Raw genomic sequence first — 23,835 nt, 5'->3', positions numbered from 1 at the left:
GGCAATGCACTTTAAGCATTGTGATTTTTATATTGAAGAGGAAAGAACATACATAATGGATTGGACCAGTGTTATAAACATGGAAGTAATTCCCAAGTCTCCTAATAGTCTCTACTGTATTGTGATTCAGGAGCTGGTGAAAACACTGTGTATATAAGCACTCCCTGCCAGTAAATAGGTTATTTGGTGCCTAGAGCATCAGCATGGTTTCTGTATGTTATTGCTATTACATAGTGAGAATGATGCAGCACCATATTTCCAAGTCAGTGCACAAAATTCATGAGTCATAGCTGTGCTCTGAAGGGAGGGACATACACTCTCTTTTTTGTTTTGTTTTGTTTTATCTATGCTGCATTCTTTGGGAAATTAAACCAAAACAATACAAAATATAAAATCAAAGTCTGTAAGTAGTTATGCTGATATCCATATGAAAAATTAAGTTAGTGCTGAAAAGTAAATTAGATTACTGTACTTTAATCCTAGTGCTCCAACAGTGGTTGATAATAGCAGGTGCATGTTGTATGTTCTGGCTGCATCATTGCTATTGTTTGCATACCATTTATAGAAAAAATTCTATGATCAGCAATCCAATAAAAAAAAGCATTGCATAGGCTGTCTGCCAGGAGAACAAAGGTGCTGGCTGAAGTGATGGATCAACCCTCTCCTCAGCCTCCATGTCTTGCTTGTTGGCTCTTCAGCACAAGATGACCAAAGACTGCTTATGTGGAGACACCGGGAACTTGCCACTGCAAAGGAAGCAGATGTGAAGATGCAGCACCTGATACTTTTGACCTACATTGTGTGACTGGTCTTGAGAAAACTGGTGGGAGAGCTGAAAAGAGTACAGAAGTGTCCCCTTTTCATTTGGAACCAAACATCTCATCTATTGCTCCAGATAGTGAAAGAAAAACTCCTATTAGGTTAGCAGCAGCTCAGCTGCAAGAAGCTGCTAAAGCAAAAGTGTGCAGTAGCTTGAGAGTTACAAGAGACCTATTTGGAGTCCTTCTACAGTGGATTAAGAAGATAGACTTATTGCAGTGCCTTCTATGACAATTAAATGTGAATTATGTACTTTTTGGGCTTATGAAAAGATGATTTTCCATGGTTGTTAGGAAAACTTCTGTAGCAAGGTTTTAATGATGACTTTTCTAAGACTAGATCACAGAAATAAATCAGCATTTTCTTATCAGGGAACCCGTGAAAGACCTTGGGGATACAAATTGGACCTGAACAATCTGCACACATTGATCCAGTTGAGGTTCTGTTACATACAGATCTTATATGTCTGAGAAGAACATGCAGACAAAACCTTATGTTCACACCACACTGTGGCCTACTACAAAGTGAAGGGACATGTCCAGTATCACAGAAACTTTTAAGCTCCCAGTTGATGAAATTCTCTTTATTGGCAGCAACCTTGATATACTTCTTTTCACAAAAAGAACATAATTGCATTTATTTATTGTTTCTATCAGGAAATTGAGAGAATACAAAACAGTTTTCCATGGGTGAGACTGCAATGAATGTTTTTCCTCCCAAGTGGTTGCAGTAGCACTGAGATCAAAACAGAACTTACTTTTGCATGTAATTACCAACAAAACATCCCACCATTGCAAGTCCAGAGGGACCTCACACAGATGCTTAAAACACCTCTTTGGGAGTTGCCCATGCTGCATACACAAATGGTTACAAGCCGCTGTCCTCAAACACCAGCAGATCTGTGCTGTGGCTGTGAGAAAAGGATTACGCTCCTTTTCCTTCCAAGCAGCTCAATGGCCTCCTTCCCCAGGCAGATACTCTCTTGGATCTGAAGGGGCACAGGGTGCAGCAGCCCTCTCCAGCGTGCTCCCTGTGTGAGGCCAGCAGGCACCACTGCCTCTGAGGTGCAGCTGCCCACCTGTGGCCTAGCAGGGTTTGCTGAGCCCACACAAGCCCACTGTGGGGCTTGCCATTTTGCCGAGCCCCCACGCAGTTCCTGTTCAAGAGCTTTTGATTTGTTTTTCGGGGATGGTGGGGGAAGGGAAGTGAGGGAAGTGTCTTTTTTTTTTTTTTCCTCAGCTGAGGATTCAAATGTGTCATTTTCTTCTGTCATCTTAAGTCTCCAATCGGGGGCAATTATGATATTGCATTATGTAAATATTAGAGACAATTGCAAAGCTTTAATTAAATCCAACTTAGTTTCTTCTCTCCTTCCCTCCCTCCCTCTTCCCGATTTAGTCAGGGACACAATAAACTTAATCAGCTGCCCCAAATTATGCATGCATTAGCCCGTGAGATTCAGCAGGACTGGGCTTCTCAAGGACAAAGAAATATACTGAGCTCCAGCATCTCACTTTGTTTTCTCCAGCCATCTTTTGTGGTGTGTCATGGGAAAAATTCTAATGAGGCTCTCTCTGCTGCTGCAGAAATTCCTGTCAGACACAAGCGTTGGCTCCTTCTGCTCTTTATTTCCCAGATACGAGTTCTCTGTTATCCTGTCCTTCTGTGAGGAACGAAAGCCACACTGCTAAAACACGTGCACTGGGATAGACTGGACTGGCATTAGATGATTACAACATATTTGGTGATCGCAACATATAGTTTCACATTTCTGGAATTAATTTTCCTCCCTTCTCACAAAACTTGAAGTGTGCCAAAGAATGCATATTAGTTTGCATCTGTGGAATAATTTCTCCACATGTACTTTTACTGTACTGGATTTGATTGTACTTGTTACATAGGGTGTTTGTTGTTTTTTTGTTGTTGTTGTTTCTTTTTTAAATATCTGCTATAAAGCAGAGTATGTGACATAAAGTTCTAGGAAAATTTCTGGCTCACTGAGGATTCAGAAGAATTTTCTAACTCTTCCCTTCCTGTGTCTCTTCCAGCAAGCAAAACTCCAATTAGCAAATCTGCTCAAATTAGCAAAGTGTCAGGAGGGAGATACCCACAGCCCTCCTGACTGATCTCCAGGAGGGGAGGTGCAGGCTGATCTCTCCTCTTTAATTATGCATGTACGTCACTGAGCACAGCCGTCATTTTGAGCATGTGTTGCATGATGGTGGCAGGGAGCTGCTTCAACCAAATGGTGTGGGTGTTCTTGTTTGCTCATTGACTGAATAATAGTTTGCTGCTGTTTGCACTGGGGAAAGAAATCCTGGAAACGCAGCCTTCTGGAAATATTTGTGCTTATTTGTGTCAGTGTGGCTGTCTCTTTTTAAGAAGGCAAACTAAAAATAGGAATTTCTCCTGGTCTCTGGCTGGCTTGCTTGCCAGAGTGCCAAGCATAGCTTAACAACTCAGAGGCTCAGTGCATGCCCTGTCTGGGAGACAACCAAGAGGAAACAACGTTGTAGTCTGAAAACATGATGTCATCCCATCTACCAAACCAGCATCCTTGCTTAATTTCTGCAGATCAACATCAGATATTTATGGATCAAAACAGAAGGAGTTTGCCATTATAGAAATGAAATCTATACAACTTAACACCTTTTTTGAGACACTATCCATTATTTATCGATAAAATAAATACAATTGGTTTGGTTCTACCTTTGTATTCTGCTGCTGTGAGCCCATGGATAAGGCCAGGGGCAATACTGCTCCACTGTGAGGTTGGGAACCATTCAAGAGTAGGTCTCTGACAAAGGTGAGCTCAAGGGAGAGTGGAAAAAAAACTCTCTGAAATCTAGGTGAATCAGCTCATGTCAGCCAATGTGAATTCAGAAGGGTTCCCCAGGCAAAGCTGAGAATTTTTTGTCCTATCACCACTGTCTCATACTTAGGATTTGTTTTCACTGCAGGAAGGTTAATTTTACTATAGATTAACTCACTTGTTTTCTCAAGATCAGTTAGGTCTCTAGTATATCCTACCTGTTTGGGACACAATGCTTACTTTAATTACCTGCCTAAGAGTAAAATCTACAGGTGCCTAGGCTCTATAGACATATTAACTGATGAAGATCTGACTAATTATTTCCTACTAACAATACCTTTTCTTCTAGTAAAGCAAGACTTAAGCTTTTTTTTAATACTACTAATGTACTCTGGAGATACCAATTGCTGATAGCAAATTTATTATTTGGCTGCAGTATAGTGAATTTTAGCTGTGTTTTAAGCCCCAAATTTCTAACCCAATAAAATCTCAGTTAATTTGGATAAATCTTCCCCTTTTGTTGCTGTAATTATACCAAGGTCTATTACACTTCTCAGCAGAAAATTTTGGCAATTGGGAACAAGCAGAAAAATAAATTTACAGTCAGAAAAAATATTAAAGACTTGAGCTTTTAAAATGGATGAGACTAAGCTGATTTTCAAACACATGGTCAGTAGGACATTTTATATTAATTTACATGATAAGTGACTTTTTGCCTCTTAAGCCCAGAACAAGTAAGAGCACAATAACTAAGTCATCTGACAATCTCATATTTAGGTTTTAAGATTCTGCCATTCAGCATTTACATTTAATCTTCTAATTCAGAGGAAATATACCCTTTGGTCTAGCTGGTTGTATTATTTTTTTTAATGGACCAATCATCAGAATTCAGTTAAAAAAAAGAAAGTCTTGCTCAGTAATAAAATTGCAAAAATTCTGCCTTTTATATCTTGGCAATGCCTGCTTACCTGTTGTGTAATGTATTAAACTGTTATTTGTTTGAAGTTTTAATGCTCAGCTCTCATTTGAAGGACTAATGCAATGAAGACCCAAAGGATTTGACTTTGTTGTGATAAGCTGAAGTCTCCATCAAAGTAAATGTAATGCATTTCCTGAATCTCTGGACAAAACTTATTGCAATATCTTTAGTGCAGTTGTGTTAAAGAGGCTAATTAGAATAATACAATGGGGAATTGCCCAGTGTAGCACTACACAAGTAAGGGATGGAAGTCTTCTGCATGCTACAAAATAGCCAGCCTGTTGAGTAGGTCTTTGCTATCCCAGGTGGAGCTAATAAGGAAGCAGCTGCCACATAAGGAAAATCAGGAGGCAGCCAGTCTCAAGGCAGACAAGTGTACAGAGTGCATGGAGTTAAAGGGAAGGATAAAATGATTGTTACGTGCATATGGAAGAAAAGATAGTGGGGTAGATGCAGGGCTTCCTCTATGCTTTGTTATGTAGAGTGTCACTGAAGGGCTGAAGTGCCAGGCTCAGTAAGGGCAGGGCATGGTATGGCCCTCCAATTGCCTACAAGCCCAATAAGGCCTGTGGGCAATTAATACTAGCTTTTGATATATGGTTTCTGAAATGTGATGACAGTTATGAAATGTGGTAACAGGGAGGAGAAGAGGAAAAAGAAAGTGTTTGAGGATTCCAGTAGTTCTTGTTAGGTCCTAACCAGGCTGTTATGAAACTAAAGCCAAATGCCTATTTTATCATGAAATCACTTGACCTTGCTGTAACACAATGCTGAGAAAATTGAGTAAGGTCAGAGGCATCGTGGAATGATGGCAGATGAGGAATTGTTTTGCTTTTAAACTTTCATGAAAAAAGAAGGGAGTAAACAGTAGGAGCATGTATGGTAGAAATCCTAGAGTGTTACTTCTGCTATGGAAAACAAACAGACAAATAACTACATACAAACAAAAAATAAACAGAAGAAAAGGACAAAGGAAAGTGAAAAGCATTCTGCTTCAGAAAAGAAAGAAATGTGGGTTGGAGGCTACGTCAGTGGAAAAAGTGACTGGCCAGAAACCAGGTAAGATAATTTGAATGAAAGGAACGCTTCTGTTGAACTCTTTAGCTTTCTTCTTAGGTCACTAACTCTTTTTTTTTTCTTTCTCTATTCTATTTGCCTCATGATGTAAGAACCATGACTAAAATAAGAAGTTTTTGCACTACATGTTCTGGGTGTGACTTGCTTATATTTAGTTTCTATGGACAGGATACAAACAAGTGGACTATGATCCACTTGCAGGAGACAAAGAAAAGGTTCAGTGGCATGCAAACTTGAATGAGCGTTCCTGGATCAGAACAAGTGAAGATCTTCTAGGGGAAAATAAATAATGTGAACAATCAAATATGTTTATATTTTATGTTTTGTAATATAAAACTTGTGTAAGGAATCATAGAATCATGGGATTGCTCAGATTGGAAAACACCTTCAAGATCATCAAGTCCAACCGCAACCTAACCATACTACCCTAAATCTAACAACCCTCCACTAAATCATGCCCCTGAGCACCACATCCAAATGGATTTTAAACGCATTCAGGGATGGTGACTCCCTGAGAACCACCTCCCTGGGGAGCCTATTCCAGTGCTTAACAACCCTTTCTATAAGGAACTGTTTCATGATATCCAACCTAAACTTCCCCTGGCACAACTTGAGGCCATTTCCCCTCATCCTGTCACCAGTGAGAAGAGAGCAACCCCACTTTAGGATGGTTTGAAGTAGACTTGTAGGAAAGAAAGAACTAAGCACTGATATTATCTGTCTTGACACACTGATAACTACTCCTGTTAGGATACTACAACTACAAACCTTGCAGAATTCAGAGTATCTGTCCCTATCCAGACACTTTAATTATTGGCAAGTTTTTTATGTTTCTGGCTCACATGTACAGTAAATCTATGCTGAGTAAATTAGCTGAACAGTTGGCTCATCAATATTTACATAGGAGGTCTTTATAAATAACCTATCAGATTTCCACACACGTTTGCTAAACTTACAGTCAAGACATCCAGTGCAAGCCCCAAGAGCTTGCCTTTGGAAACACATGACGGAAGAAAGTTTGTACGGTGCATGGAATAAAAATTACCAAACAACCCTTATCAATGTTAATATCTGTAAAATCTGCCTTCAGAATTACTCCTCTCTGTCACTGCTGTGCTGCATTGTTTTCAATTATTCTTTGACTATTTAGGACAAATGACAGCAAGCAAGTCAATAAAAAGCCTCCCTGGCCTGTAATGTCACCAAAAACGCAGAAAAGTGGCTTTTGATATCACAGAATACCCCCAGATGAATACACAAGTTGCTTATCTTTGTAGAGAATAATTAACATGTTGAATTTATTTCATGATTTTACATAAGGTGTTAAGGAGCTCTTTTCTAAATGATCTGCAGGTGATTGTGATCTGTCAATATCACTCTATTTTTCTTAACAGGAATCATTTATCCAAGGCTAGAATGCTTCCTCTAGAAGAAAGGATGCATAGGGTAGCACAGGTGTAAATCTGAAATGGTTGATTTGAAGGCCATGTGCTACGTGTTCCCAGATTTTGCTTCTTGGAGTCTTTTCAGTGATGCTGAAATGAAACTTTCTTTGTGTACTTGACTGTGTAGTGTACCATCCTTGCTGCCTCTCACTCAGGGCTGAAACTCACCTGGTAATTCTTGATAACTGCAGTAGCACCTCTTGCTGTGTGAGAGCTGATCAACCCTGTCTGCCCTTCCTGTTGATTTTTATTTACAGCCTGATAAGGAACTCAAATACTGTTAGGTGAGAGGAAATGGGGCAGAGAGGGGAACACAGAAGAACTCCCTAGGAGAAGCTCTGACCCAAAGAGACTCATCTCACTGGACTCTGCTGATGTGGTGGGGAGCGTTTTTATGAGCACTCTGAAAACTAGACTTGAGGCACTGAGGAGATTGCCCTGAGGAAGGCCTTTGGGAGAAAATGCTGTCTGGTGGAGTCAGAGTAACCTAACAAATGTTTGTCTTAGCTCACCAAATCTTTGCACTGATGGTGTTTTGTGTTATTTTTTGTAAGCATCATAGCAAGAAGATCCTTTGAAGAGTGATTAAAATTCACAGGGAGCAGCTTAAAGAGGAAGGAAATGTTGTCTAAGTGTTTCTAAGATGTTCCTCCTGGTGCACTGTGGTGGCTCACAGTGTAGAGGATATCACAGGAGTGTCATGTGAAGATATGGGAAGGGACTTGTGATGTGGAAGAGGAGAGGAATTGAGTCTTCTGACAGGAAAGATCCTCATGAAAGGATGAGCTTCCTAGTGATTTGTCTGAAGTAGGTCTTTGATGAAGGGAGCGTAATGATAATTTTGACGTTTTAAGGAACTCATCTAGCCCCTGGCAGCATTTTTTCTGCCAGTAGAGCCACTTCTCAGAGCAGACATCATAAACAACAAAGAAAGTTGCCATGTTCTGTGCTGTGTATCTTGCTGAGGGCTTATCCCTTCAGAGGAACGCATCATGTGCAGTCAATGTGCTCTGTGGCAAAATAGACAAAAACAAACTTTCAGTTGAAGTAGCTTTGATCACTGCTGATTGCTATGATGTTAAATGTTGCTTGCCCTATATTGGGAACAGCCAACCTTTCAGAGCCTGACACACAAGAAAATAAAACGTGTAAAGTCAGAGAATCACAGCTTTATAAACTACCTGATTTAGCCTCTGGCAGGTATTTTTAGCATGAAGACTGCTATACAGCATGAAATATATCTGTTTTATTCTTTCACCAATTTAATTAATGCTTGAATGTGTTTTTAGTATATTACATTTGCTTTTCTTAGTAGCAGCTATAACTTTTCATTGAGAATACAAAAACAGTAATAATGACATTTTGCAGGCAGTTCTGCCCTCAGTGATTGTATCTGTGCTAGCATATAGACCAGATCAGGGCTCCTCTGGCCCTACCGACATGCGGCACAACTCATAGTCATGTAGGTAGGCTTTTCTCCCCAAACAGCAGTCTCAACAGTATTGCCTATTGTGGAAAATCCCTGGCCCATGCTACATGGGGCCACTAGCACAGGCCAAAAGTGTGCCAAAAAACACACCAACAGTGAAATAGCATAGACACTCACATGCCAGTGATCAGCCCCACACCCTGGACCATTTCAGTTTGCTAGTACGATTGTAGCCATCTTGGTTTACAGTGCTGTTAATTTTCTGGGGAGGTGGCTTCTGTTCTGCTGTGCAATCACAAGCATTTTGTAAAATGTAGCACTTTCCTGTGGTGTGTCCATGGTAAATAAAAGGACCCACTAAGGGGCTATACTCTTTCAGCTAGCTGGAGAAGAACAGAGCAGTTTCCTCCTCCAGAGGTGTTGTGGATTGAGTGGTTCTACTCAGCCACAGCTGGAGGAACATCCTGGCTGGTCCCTCCAGCCAACTTGCATCTTTTGAGAGGTGTGGCAGCTCCCCATTGTTTTGGATGCTTCAGATTACTTTCCTCATGTTCTTTAGAAACTTCTCAGTAAGGCCTAAGGAGCAGCTCAGGGTTTTCAATGGGACTGATAGAGGTTTTCTAAGGGACTGATAAGGCACCATGCATTTCAGGCTTCAGGAGGATTAGCTCTTAAGGTGCCCCCTGCATGAGGTGAGCCTGAGTAGTGTTGCAGAGGCAGCTGCCCTGCAACCTTCTGGAGGAGAAGCACCCTAGAGGATGAAGGATGAGTTTAGCAATGACTGGAAAACAAATTCACGTTAAAGGAACTGCAGTCAGCCTCCGTGACTTAGTGCCACCCAAGGAAGATGTGATTTAGAGGGCTGTTAGAGCAGGTACAGAGCAGCTTCTCTGCCAGTTTGAATTTGTATCTCCCTAATGGATCAGGAAGAAAAGGGACTTCTGCTTTTGATCAAGTTAATGAACACTCATACTGTGCTGTCTGAAGTAGACGAGGGGATATGGACACAGGCTTGTGTCTGTCTTTTCTATGTGCTGTACAAATATGGCAGCGCATTGTATAAGAAACATGCAATTCTGAGACCGATATACAGGATTTGTCATTTCATTTATTTTCAGAAGACTATTCATAGTAAATCAAATATCAATTTAATACAAATGGAGTGTGGGTGCCAGCCCTCCCTTTATAGCACAGTATATGTATGCCTTCAGTCAGCTTGATTGCTGCAATGGTAGCATTGTAGCTTGAAAGAAAGCTTTTACCAGTGTTTTGGAAGTGGAAAATCCTGTATAACCTTGATTATTGCTGAGGTATTTGGAGTTCACATAAGACTTAAATTTAGTGAAAAAACAAAAACCTTCTTGTCCACTGAGGCTTGATTGTTTGATAGCAAAAACATGCCTGGCAATAAAAACAGGGAAGTGAGAAATTCCAGTTAAAGAGCTTAGGCCTGATGACTGTGCCTTTTTTTTTTTTTTTTTTTCCAAGAAACAAAAGCCCACGTCCTTGTCAGAAGACATCAGTGCATCTTGCTCAGAGCTGACTAGAAGGCTTGCTGTGAGAAGCCCAGAATTATTGAATGAAAGCTTGTGCATGCTTCTTGTAAACTTTTCCTGATTTGCTGATGCGTCTCCCTTCCATACTAAATTACTGCTCCATGCAGCTATTGAAAATGCCACTGACACAGGTGGTACCTTCAAGCTGATGGGACAAAAGGGCTCTTAGAGAATTGGTGGCAGGAGAAAAGGCAGAAGAGAAGAGGAAGCAAAGTTCTTTTGATGAGGTCTTGCATTTCAAGTTTTCAGGTTTTTCATAGGAAGCTGATTAGTAAAGATTGACATGGTTTTGGATCACTTTTCATTCTAAGGGAAGGTGTAATATTAGATAGTGTTATACTTCAATGAAGAATGAACTCTTCTTCCTTGGACCTTCTTGTCATACTTAGCGCTTGATAGAAATGGTTTAACTTGTAAGTGACTTGTAAGTCTAGTCATTGTCTTTCAGGTCAAGGAGTCTGGAAATGATGGTGGTCTGTTTTTTGAAGATATTTGTTTTTGTTGCAATTTAATCTTAGTAATGAGTTGTATTTAAGCTATTGAACCTTCAAATTGTTCTTTCCTTTGTGAGCAAAAATTGTTATGGGGAAAAAAAAGCATCTTCTTGGCTACTTTTTAAGAAAGGCTAAGAATAAATACAGAATAGGCAGAAGAAGTGAAACTGCATGCAAGGAAGAGAACAGAATGGCCCTACAGGAAGATCTGACCTATCCTTAGAGAATAGATCAGAGTGACATCTAGACTAGAACAGAAAAAAGCATAAGGATGCTGTGTCTGAGCCTTGGTTACTATAGTATTGCCTAAAGTCAGTGAAATTGTGTTAGATACCTTTGCAAAGGCTGTGCATTATGAGTTTCCACTCAATGTATAGGCTTTGAAGAGATAATTAATAGTTTCTCTGTCTCATAGAGCTTGGCTACTTCTCCATCCTGCATTCTCTTATGCCAGCAGAACTGCTTACATGTCCAGCTGGAGAGCAGATTCACATGAAGACAGACCCAGGGAGAAAAAGTTTACAGCCAGTTCCATTTTTTGCTCTCTCAGTGGCTGAGCGAGCTTGTGATAGCTAAGAGAACTCATCATGCATGCAATATGATGATACAGTTATACACCTAGCAGGGAGCCTGCTGGTGAGGGCACGTCTGCTGCTGGGTTGTGCATGCAGCAGAGGTGGTGGCCAGATAGCTGGAGGTGGCACTGTCTCAAACTTCTATGCCAAGATTTGCCGCAGGATGTTTTAAGGAGCCCTGATATACAGGGTATCCTAAAAGACTCAACCACAGAAACATCAAACAAATGTGAAAAATGTGAAGGTGACAAGTGGAAAACTTATCAGGGACTACTATTCACACAATTTTTTTGAGTGACGACTTTATCCTTTGAGGTTTCTCTGAATTACTATCTTTTTCCTCTCTGAACTGGGGTTGATGCTGATTTTATTTGGTATTATAAATTATGTAAATTATCTTTTCCGTTCAGGCAGAATACGGTTATTTTCCCTAGAACAAGTGTGGTTTTCTCCTTGCTGGATATTTCAGCTAATATGATAAATACTTCATGGGGTTTGTTCTCCTTTAAAATTTGTTGGACTGAGATTGGTTTGTTATTCCCATATAATATAAGCTGACAGGAGCGATAATACAGGAGCGTGATTACACAGAATAATTCATACTTTTTTTCTTCTAGGCAAATAGATGCAGTTGGAAAGTATCTCTGTTTTCAAGGAGTGCTGTCTTTGTTCAGTCTGTAGCAAGAATGAACTGTTGGATTTTTAGGATGGCAAGAGCGCAGGCAGCTGCTCTGGACATTTCCAGATTCAAGATATAGAGCAGAAAAGTTCAGTTTTGCTCTGCTGAATATATTAAGAACAATATAAGAAGGGAGAGCCACAAGCTAGAAATAGGAAAATATTACTTAGATGAATGAACAACAACAATGGAAAAATGGGATGCTGGATTGAAACCCTGTCTTTGTGGTCTCCTTTTCTTTCACACTCTGAAACCAAGGATAAAAATATCTGTATTCTCAGAAGGGATTAGGAGAGTCTAATACTTTAAAAGCTTATTCAAAATGAGTCTAGACAAACAAATAAACACACACAAAAAAACAATAAGTAAACATAAACAAGCAAAACTTAGAAAAATAAGCCAAGAACCAGAAAAAAGAAATTTAATTCTTCGGACAGAAAATAGACATATTCAACATGACCAAAGCTAGATGATAAAACATATTAAACGATGACGGTAGTTTTTGTTTTGCTTTAGTTTGGTGTATTTGGGGATAGAGAGGAGAAGAACTTTTTAAAATGAAGTTCATATACTTATTTTCCCTAGTTTCAACATGTTCTTGCTTTCCAATTGAAATTGTTCTTTGTTCAGAGTTTTACCTAATCTTAAGTTTGCTTAGAGGTAAAATGAATAACTTCATTTTTTGTCTAACCAGTCATCTGATAATACAGTTATATTCACAACTCCATTTGAAATAATGGAATGCAAATATGTCTTTTCCTACAGGACCTACGTGCTCAGAATCCTTCTACACTTCCACAGAGCTGTTCTTGCATCAGTAGAGCAATGTCCTGTTGAGGCACAGGGAAAACCCTTCCACTAGTGACAATGTCATGAGCATTAGGAGATGCTGGAACTTAAAAGTTACATCCAGTACAAAGACACTGTCTATGGAAATTAAGTATTGATTTCCCATATCAGTGCTTTAGGTGCATTTATTTACAAACTAACTTGCAAACTCTCCAGTGGCATGATAATTATTTTTATTTATTCTGTGATCTTCTCATTGATGCTAAGTAAAAAGCAAAAAGTATCTGAACTCTTGCTTGTAATAAACAGGTATGATGAGATTTCCATCTCAGCTTTGTGAATGTTCGTTCCCTCCTGAACTGTCACTTCAGAATTTCATACTTATTGCTGAAAAGGATATTTGTGGAACACTTTTTAAATGTTCTCGTTGGGCGTATTTCACTTTTCTTTTAAATGGCATCTTCACATATTTTTCTTAGCTAGATTCAGATTTCTATCAGTCACTTGGAGTTGAAGTACCCTCATTCATTTGGATGGACTCTTTGGTCCTTTTGAGTTTTTCATGGGTTAAAGCAATGGTATTGATCCCATGCTTCTTTGATAGCATTTGGGACTGGGGAGGAAGATGCAGTTATTTAGTGTGTGCACATCACCTTGCAATCCCTGAGTAGTCAATCCTGAAAAGCACTAAGAACACTTGGAAATGCTCCTCAGGGCAAAAAGACTGTGGGGACAGACGAAGCAGAAAGAAGCTTGGACTCCTAGGACAACATCAAAGACATTTTGTGTGTCCAAATGGCCATTACTGCTGCTGTGGATTGCCTTCTTATCATTGTACAACACCCACACCTGGACTGCTGCTCTTTATTTTCTTCTTCAGAGATTTTTGCATACAATGAAAGAGCCCATAAGGAAAGCTGTCTGCAAGACCCTGTGAAAAGAGAACTAGGTAATGGAATCTAAAAAGGAAGTTCCAGTTATAACCTGAGATGGCAACAGAGGTATCACGTCAGGAAGGCTTAGATGTCAGCTGTATTAAGCCACTAACCCAGTCTGTTATCTTGGTTCATATAATTAACTCTTACTGTGAATCCAAGATGACATGAAGACAACTCTGTATGATGAATCCTCAGCTAAGAGTAAGGATCAAATGAAAGCTCAGTAAACTACTTAGCAATGAATTCTGTGACACTTCATTGGGAGCAAAACATGGGTGGAACAGGCAAGGGCTGGGCATATTATCATTTCTGGCATTATGTTAATTGCACTGCTGATACTCTGTAAACTGCTGACAGTGCAGGAGTGGCTTGTTGCTGGACTCTGCCCTTGTTGATGCCAGAGGGGAAAGTCTATTTCCCATCTCTTTAAAAGCCTTGCTGAGTGAAGGGGATCATGAGCCAATGGCTGAAAATATAAGCAGAAGCGACTTGTAATTGATAAGGGGAGAGAAGATGAAGAATCAGATGAGTATCAAGTGGGATAATCAAAAATATGAGTGAAAGAGGTGGAAGGAAATCATTGTCATGTGGGAGAAGTACTCACGTACTACTGTGTAGCTCATCCATAATGACGTGTTCACAGCGTTGCACCAGAGTTTTGGCAATTCCTATTTTATTAGGTTCATTCTTGCATCCTGAGTGTGATGACTAGCTACGGTGTCTGCTAAGCACAAGCTAGGTGTTAGGGCAATTCAAATGCTGCTAGTGAGCATGTGGTGCCTTATTCCTTCACCAAGACAACTCAAGTCTGCTCTCTGAAAATCAGTCATTGTGTTGTGAAAATCAGCAGCGTGGTGAAGCCTCTACAGAGCACCGCATGAGCTAAAGAGAGGTTTTACTACATCTTGTCAATCGCTTAGAGAATCAGAAGGCAGCTTTGCTTTCCCTCCTGCTCAGGTATAAATTGGCATTGTTTTATTTCAGCTAACAATGCCTGATTTTGTTACCATGCCGAGTAACTGAAATACTCTGGGCACTGGAGAGAGTAACAAAAGTTCCTTTTGTAGAAAGTGTGATGTTCAATTATACAGACAAAGAAACTGGGATTTGGACCTTTTAGTTTTCAAGTCCCATTTTTCTCCACAGGTCGGATCAAAGAGAAAATCCTAGTGTGTTCAACAGTAGCCTGGACCAGAACCTCTCTGCAGCAATCCGCAGATACAAATCGGACTTGAGTGGTGGGGAAGTTTTTTTGTGGGCAATCAGCCTGACAGGGCTGAAGAACTGTCAAGACTGTGGTGAGAAAGGCAGGCATTACGTGCAAATTTCAGGCAGAACAAGAAGTACGACTCGGCTGCTTGTGGCCACAAGCATGAGACGTGAGGTACACCTAAGGTGCTCTGTAGAGGGGCCTACCCATGGGAGTCTGAACTGCCCACACCAAGGCAAAGGGGGAGGCGAGTGACTCATGCTTCTGAGAAATTTGGAGGAATTTTGACTTGGACTAAACCCAAGTGCTTTGTACTTTGGACTGTTTGGATTCCAACCTGGAGCTAAGCGGCTCAAGCCTTTTCTAAAAAAAGGGATCTATTTTACACACCATATCAAATCACATTCACCTGATTTAGTGTCTAAGAAAATAGTTCTTCAAAATATGTTTTTATGGAGTTAGTTTTATGAGCTGAAGTTTATGGATATCGTCTTATAAAATATACATTCAGTAATGTCCTTTAGGGTATTAAAATTTAGCTCTATAGGCATTTTAATGATGTAAAAGATTAGATCTGTCTCTACCTCTGCTGAACACAGAAGTGAAACCTTTACAGTAGAGAAAAGAGTAAAGTGTTTTGACACAGAGGTCTTACAGAGATGATCTGAGACCATCTGTAAAGTGACAGGTGATAGTCCCATGAGTGAAAATAGTGTTTACTCCCCCTCTCTCTTTAAAAAGCAGAATTACCTGCTTTAAAACACACACATGCAGTCTCAGAAACAATGCACCCTTTGCTAGCAAGATAAGAATCAATTCAAGTTGTCAGATGACAAAGGTGATCCTTTTGCATTCCTTTTCAGTTTAAATTCATAGCTGGTTTTCAAAGCCAGCTATGTTCTCTCTCTGAAAGTAACTCTTTGAAAAGTGAGATTAAGAAGGCTGGCACCATTCATCCAGCTAACTGTGTACTGATTTGGTATAATGCAACAGGATTATAGTGCTAGATGGAGAAGAGAAAGTCCAGAAACAGGGTAAGATCCACCCTGGATGTATATTCTTTTATTTTTATTCGAAGGTGTGAGAAAGCTGAGTCACTGACAGTCTGTATATACTATGTCAGCTTGCAACCTGAACAGGATCAAGAAAATACTATGTCCATACAGTAGGTCCTGAATATCCCTTATTCAACACCTAGTCATGCAATTTATGAGAATAATGAGTATAAAAGGCAGTAATCTGGGTACTTTTCACGAGCCTCGAAAGAAGTTTCTGTACAATATGGAAAGCACTGCAGAATGAGGCTTGGGAATATTAAAGTAATTTGTCACACAACAGTCACTAATATACTTAGAATGGAATTATCAATAACAAAACACCATGTTCAAGCTACTAAGAGTGATCCTTTAACATCTTCCCATCTTGACAGAGGTGAAGAGAAAGGACCAGCACAAGATTGCATGTGTGATTTAGGGAGGCTGTAGAGAATCCAGCTTTCTACTGACTTTTTACACAGTCTGATATTGTCAGGAAAAGAGGGAACAGCTTTAAACTAAAAGAGCTGAGATTTAGGCTAGATGTTAGGATGAAATTTTTTTTACTCAGAGGGTGATGAGGCACAGGTTGCCCAGAGAAGCTGTGGTTGGTCCATCACCTGGAGGCATTCAAGACCAGGTTGAATCGGGCCCTGGGCAACCTCAGCTGGTGGGTGAAAATGCTGCCCATTGACAGAGGCTTGGTCCCCTCCAACCTAAGCCAGCCTACGATTGCATGATTTCTAGCTACACTGAGATGTAGAAGCAGTAATAGGTTTATAAATAGGCTATTAACAATAGGTTTCCAGCAGGAGCTGGAAAGGTCACAACTGACACAAATATTCACATTATGTCTGAGAATCTGAGGGGGATTGATTGCAGAGATCTTGCTTCGTTCCTGTGTAAAGGAGAACGTTCACAGAAAACTGAATCCTAATACCTGAATTTTGATTAATTTGTGGGTTTGCTTTAATTATTCACACCCTTTCTCTTCAAAACCACTGCCCACATATGCATGTTGAAACAGAACACCTATCTGTGATGATTTTCCTCTCCAGCAACCACTTACCTTGAATTACAGAATTTGAAAACAGCCGAATGTGAGGCTATAGGAGTAAGTAATGTGTTGCACAATGAGGCAAAAAGTAACTGGAAGAAAAATCCCAAGCATTTGCTAAATAGTGCTGGAGAAGAAGAGTTTTTGCCTGCAAAGTGCAGCTGGTGTTTGACACATTACATGAGGCAACTAAGAGGTCAGCATGCACTTCTAGTTAAGGTACAGGTGCTACATATTTCTTTCCTTGACCTTCCCTGCATTTCAAGTCTGACTTAATCCCTCCCTCAAGAGACTTATGTAGCAGCAAAATCACTTAATTTATGCCCACCCACAAGTGACCACAGGGGAAGCATGCAAGAAAAATTTTTTATTGCTTTCACTGGGAAATAGAAGAAGAGATTATTTTTGATGAGAGAGAGAATGAGAGAAAGACACACGTACTTTTTTTCTATGCTGATCTTGATGTATGCTCCACGCAATTATTTCAATAAGCCAAGCGAGTTTGGGTATGTGTGGCTAACAGTAGAAAACAGAAAATGCCTCAACTTCACAAATAGGCTTCACTGTACAGAAGACAAAGGATTTGTCTCGCATTTTTGATACCTGTTATTTGTCATTTGAAATACATCTTGCATGCAATTTGCACAAGCTACAGACATATATAACAAAGTTTTCCTCTAAAAATCTCTTGTAGCTAAAGTCAGACAAACCACAAACCACAAACTTTGGGTTTTATCCTCTCTTTCTCTTTGCACTGGCCTTCAGAACCTTCCAAAGGGTGTCTTCTGAAAACATTCTTTTTCCCCTGAAACTTTTTGTCAGAATAATACCTTATATCTAGTTCTGAAAGTCAAGACAGCACTTAGCAGTATAGTTATGGCATTGTTCATCTAATAGATTGCTGAGTACATGCAATGATATTCTGAAATACCAGGCTTTTTGTATTTTACAAGAAAAGTGCATTAGATACTACTTACTATATTTCCTAACTGTTGGTTTCTTTTATGATAATAATAGGAGCTTCAGAAAAGTTATTTACAGGTACTGCTTTCTTTTTTTCTGTCACTTGCTCAGCCGTCACTAATTGGAAAGAAACTGCAGCCTAAACAAACAATAATTTGCAATGACATTGGGACATACAGAGAATTTTAATATGTGTCTTTATTGGCAAATACTACATTAAAAAATACAAAAACCAAACCAAAACAAAAATGCTGAAACAGAGAGCCACTTACCTTTTAAAGTTTCACAACAAATGCGTCCTTGACAGATGCATGAAGGGTAACTACAGAAGGAAAAGTTACCTTAGTATAGCAAGAACTAAGTTGCTTGAAACAAGAGCTGCATCACTGCAGGCACTTGTGATAGGGTGGTGGAATATTGTTTAGGACCATTCCCATGGGCAGGTTTTTTCTGCAGTCCCCAATAGAACTTAGAAACTTAAAAAACCCAGAAAGATATGTCAGCACAATAACCAAACCATGCCTGGGGCAAAATCCACTGTACCCTGGCCAGAGTAGCCTTTTGGAGCTGCTCTAGCAGTGAATTGTGCTAACAGGTCCAGAGACCCACTGTAAGGTTTCATTTGTGAGTATGAGGCTTTATGGAGATATGGTTGGCCTGCAGGTAATTTCTGACAGAAAGATCATGTTTGTGAAGACATATTTCATGCAGTGTCATGTTAAATGACTGTCCCAGAGATGGTGGAGCAGGCAGACTAGAAATGGGAAGGAGCAGAAAGAAAGAAGGAGGGAAGCTGGGAGAGGACAGCTTGGGTAGTCCTCCATGGGGCCAGGATGGGACTGGTATCCTCAAAACCTTTTCTACCAGGCAAACCAGCTAGATTATTCTTCTCTACTTTCATACATATTTTATTTTGCGACTTGCCAAGGAATAGATGAAAATCACAGACATTGAGATGTGTACCAGGGATTTCTCAGTCCAACTGCCTTTGCTTCCCTTCTCACAACTGTTGCATGTTCCTGTTTTATTTTAGAATAAGGTTTATAGAGTTGGCTCAGTACTGCAATCAGCAGAGCACAGCACAAAAACTATCCCAGAGGGCCTCCAAAGGCCAATGCTGCATCCAGGAAAGTGCCAAGAAGCTTTGGAACAATGGCCATGAGCAGCTGCAGTGGATTTCCGCAGCCTCAATACTTCTCTGCAGATGAAGAGAAGCTGAAAAAAAGTAACTATCACAGTGACCTTGCTTATAGCTCAGATGTCATGGAATCCTATTTTTATTTACGAGGGGTCAATTTCATTGAGATTTTAATTGGAAGAGACTGTGATGCAATGGAAGATAAATTAACCCACAGAATGTATAATTCATCTCATTTCCAAAGGTTTTATTGCTAGTCCCTTAGGCCCTGAGCACACCCCCGTCTGTGTTTGGGATAAGAAATACCTGATTTCTCTTGTCTCTCATCAAATTAGAATAGCACAGCCAGTACTTAATGGATGGCCATTCCCCAGAACAGTCTGTGTGTGGTCCTGCTTTAGCTCAGCAAAAAACTCAAATATTCTCAGGCAAAAATATGAGGTTATCTGAGTTCCAAGCTCATATCCTCTTATTTTCTTAAGGCAGATTTTTTTCTATCTTGTTCTGCAGTTGTAAATAGCAAAAACTGTGTAAGAAATACATTCCCATTGCCTGTCTACATGTACCTCATACCACCTAGGAGATAATTACTTATTAGTCCCAGAATGGAGAAGTGTGATTTCCAGTTTTCCTCTCAAGATATGCCACAGGGTGCTTCTTCTCAAAGTGCCTTTCCAAGGCTGCCAGCTTTTTCTGTGGACCTGTTATCAGTGTGAAAGATGTGCTCCAGTGCAGGGCATGAGTCTCTCCTTGCCCTGAGTGGAATATCTCAGGAACAATCCCTCTATCATCTGCAGCAACATTTCTTGTATGCTTCTTGCATACTGCCAGCACAACCTATGCCATCCCGTAATTGTTTTCTGCTTGGACTTGCTTTCTTACTCTTTCTTCCCAGCTCTTAATTCATTGATGTTGATCAGTCAGTTACATATTCAACAAAGCTACCCACCACTCATTTGTTTTCATGATCCTCTAGGCAGTCCTCTTGCTTGTAAAAATCACTAATTGGTACAAGATGATGTTTGAGACAGCCCCTAAACATGTCCTCAAAATTGACCCATGAGAGGTGCTTCTGCTTCTGCACGGACTAATGAATGTGCATACTGAAACAAATGTGTTTTATCACATCAGACTTTACACCACTCCCTCTGGGATAAATTTTATTGCAGCAGTAGAACTTTCTCAGCATCTTAAAAGACTCAAGTACTGAAAGACAGGTTTATGCGCTCTCTGGTTTTATAAATGTGGCATGCAATCAGTAGTCAGTGGAGTTCAAAAAAAAATTCTTTAAACGATTTTGCCCTTTTAACTGCCAGAATATAAGTTAAGTCCTGATGAATGTTGAAATAAAATACTTAACATGGCATGAATTTAGAATGGAAAAAATTAGGTGTTTCACAGCTGATTGATTGTTCTGTAAACTTACTTCATCTCTTCCTTCCAACGAGGTCAATAGATGTATTCAAAGCCTGGAGGTCCTAATGGTGTTATTTTTATAGTGATCGCAGATAGTTGACTATTACGTAACTTAAACTAGGATGTAATTTCATCTTCTGCAGTTATTTCTAGATTTCTTAGCCTTCTGTCAGTTTCTAAATGATGGAAATTCTTGAGCCCAACCAATTTGCCATCCAGAATGTACAGACTTTGAAATAGATTACTACTTAAGCCATGGCCACCTAAATTACATGGAAGTATAATTAACAGCTAGCTTTAATGCCCTTTGTACTGTCAGGGCAATGAAGAGTTAGCCTTTCTGGAATTAAAGCAGCCAAATTCCACTCTATTTTCCCTGAACAGTTGCAGTACATAGGAGGTAAATTTCTGAAACTGGTAATGAAATTGAGTCCAAGACCTGAGTAATCATTGACTAACCTGAGAGCAGCACAGTGAGTTATCAATATCTGAAGGTATGATTTACTTTTTGCACTAGTACAATGACCTGTGGGTCTGGTCTGGTCGAGCACAGGGAGTACACTGCATGGAAAGCAGCTGTCTCTTGTCCTGACCAACATCTCCTTATGTTTCTGAGAGACAGTATCTCTCACTTGGTTTCTACATCTCACCTGACCTTCACTGTGGGACAGAAACATAATTGTTGGGTGCACACCCAAGGGAGATTCCTGCCTCCAGCACATGTGAGGGATTGGTGTCAGCCCTTCCTGTGCAATTTCATCAGAAGTCTGGAGTTAAAGTATGCTTCAGAAATAGCATATCTTATAACCTCTAGAGTAGATACTGCTTGATTACAGTGTTCTCAGGCACTTGCACCAAATTCTGCTCTCATTTACACATCTGCTCCTCTGATACTAATGGTGTTCCTACAGTACTCTCAGTAGTCTGCCTTTCATCTGCCTATTGCTATTTTATCAGTACTTAGAGCAGGCAAAACCTAACTTGTTTAAGACCCTTCTAAAGTATCTTTATCCCTCTGTCTCCACCCTTTGTGATGAAGTTTTTCTTCCTTAATTACTGCTCTTGAATGTTCCATAGCTTACATTTATGTGCCATGAAGAGACATGTCCACATCTTATAGAGTTTTAATGGGTGTAGCTATTCTTTCTGTAGATCTCCACACCCAGACAGAGCACTTCAAAAAATGCAAAGGTCTCTTTGCTTATGTTCAGTCTATTTCTACAAGCATTTGCAAGATAAAAGATCCTTGGCTATGACTACTCAAGATCTTCAGACAGTCCAGCCATTTCTTCCACACAGATGTACTTTTCATCCTCTTCCTTGGAAACACTCCTTCATCAGGGCTGAAATTCTGGTAAGAGTCAGTTAAACACTTTGCCACTGACTTCAGCAGAGGCCAGATCTCTGCCCAGATGTTCCTCCTTTGCTTTAACATCTTCCTGCACTCCTGTGCCCCTAGTACCACTCTGCTCCCTCCCGCATCATACACTTCACTCCTTTATTCTCCCCGATTGACAAATAACTATTTCTGGCAAGCATCAGAAGCAGCAGAGGATGCAGGCTAATATCCTTGCCAGATGAGTTTTCCATACAAGTGGGTTAGTGTCATGACTAGTGCAAGCATTCAGGGCAATACTCTGCCCTCATTCATTACAACAATCAGGCTCTCAAAATCCCTCACATAAAATAGCTGGCAAAAGCATCCTGTTATCTTTCTCTTTTGACTGTGTTAGCTGGTACAGGCCACTCTGCTCATGTACTTTGTGCACTGGATACATTCATGTGAAGATTTCAATTTAGTTCTCCAATTGCTTTTTCTGCTAGGTCTAATCTAATTGCTATCACGATGAATAACTGACTCTTCAAGTGGTAATCGGAAGACCCAGGAAATGCTTTTGAATTTTAAAATCTCCTTAGGACAGATTCTTCCGCTTCCATAATATTTGCCAGGCTTCTAAAACATACAAATAATTGGTCAGTGCTGGAGATAACTTAGATTGTAATACTAATGTGCTACAATTTGTTCACTATGCTCACTATGACATCACTTTAATAGATACAGCTTAGCAAGCATTAGATTTACAACCATGTTTTTTGCCAGATTGGTCTGCAGAGTTAAATACTTCAGCAGTTCTCAGAACTCTCCTGGATTATTCTCTCCCAGATAGATTTCATCTGCCTCTCTTTCCAATTCTAAGAACCTTCCACACACAGCCTTTTTCTCTAGCTATATATCTTTGCCTCCTTTGGCATTTAGATCTTAGACTTTGCTTTCATTTTTCCTGAAAGTTTTGGCTTGATTGCTGCTTGAAAAAAAAAGAGATTAAAAAAAAAAAAAATCTCAGGAAATTGTCCTAGAAAATCTATTACTAGACTTGCAGACAACCTAACCTCATCTTCAATCCAGGCCCAAGTGATGCAGAAGCAGGAATGATTTTTGAGGACTCTTGATTAACATCTCTCATGAATGCTCCTTCTCAAAAGATAAGGAATAACACAGCTGGCTGTTATTTAGCATGTTCCTTAGCATGTACAATTCTTCAAACTGGTGATCTAAACACTTTGCTGACTCTGTCTCATTCTCTGTTCCTTGCTTTGCCAGGGCTAACGATATAAGACAAGGCATAGAGTAGGTAACAGTAAGATTTCTGTTTCCATTCCCAATTTGTTTCTCTTTCCCATGTCAGTATGGCAAGTCTATTTATTTTGATGCAGAGAGCAATTATGGTGATTCTGCGAGCTCGTAGTTGGACCACTTCTTTCTCTCCCTGGGCACCAGCTATAACCATTTCAGGTGATTAAGGAATGTAATAGGAATCATTAAGCACACTACTCTTGGAAATTAATTTGTATACCTGGCAGAGCTTTGGAATGTTCCAGTTTAGGAGGCACAATCCGTTCTGCACCTCTGGCAGGAGTTAGCAATAAATCTGTAAGGAACACCTCTGGACCTGCTGCACATAAAAATCTCAAACTGTATGACATACACAAATGCACAATGGTGATTTGATGACCTCAAGTTGAGAACTAATGTGATGAAATCAGGGACGTGCAACTTAAAGGGATGATAACCAATACATAAGCATGAAAGGATGTCTTAAAGAGTGATTAATGTGGCATCCCATTAGCTTTAAGTACTGCAGAACATCTGGCATATTTCCCCCTTGACTGCAAATTTCTGAGCTCTAGTGTTATGTCATCTTACACTATTCATTTTCTCCCCTACTCTATAAGTCATCTCAGCAATTGTTGTTCATATGAAAGTAATTATATAAATGCATTTGATTAAATTAGCTTTCATCTAGCACAGGTTTTGTTATATAGGCATTTCTCTTCCAAAAATAACTCAGAGGAACTAATGGGTTAGGCTTGTGCCATATGACTGAGAATAGAGTCCTTCAGCACTGCTAAGCTGGTATGTTTCA

At 39.9% G+C, this 23,835-nt stretch overlaps 1 protein-coding gene across 18 annotated transcripts in view; it reads left to right on the top strand.

Annotated features, from left to right (window-relative positions):
• Positions 1-23,835, top strand: part of LOC116242356 (uncharacterized) — a 197,248-nt gene that overhangs the window by 60,307 nt on the left and 113,106 nt on the right. For 3 of the 18 annotated variants that reach the window (XR_016464268.1, XM_090135517.1, XM_090135512.1), the window contains one exon: positions 12,631-14,730. The exons of 7 other annotated variants lie outside the window; for them this stretch is intronic. Coding sequence is in view for 4 of the 11 variants with exons in the window: in XM_090135517.1 (XP_089991643.1) it covers positions 12,631-12,686 (56 nt within the window). In the remaining 7 variants the exon portion in view is untranslated. 8 more of the 18 variants (XR_016464260.1, XR_016464266.1, XR_016464280.1 and 5 more) reach the window with 8 other exon arrangements.

Source organism: Phasianus colchicus, chromosome 2, assembly GCF_987193195.1.
Source record: "Phasianus colchicus chromosome 2, bPhaCol1.hap1.1, whole genome shotgun sequence".
In the NCBI taxonomy this organism is placed as follows: Eukaryota; Metazoa; Chordata; class Aves; order Galliformes; family Phasianidae; genus Phasianus; species Phasianus colchicus.
Note: the sequence above shows the minus strand (reverse complement) of the source record. Positions and strands in the feature narration are given on the sequence as shown.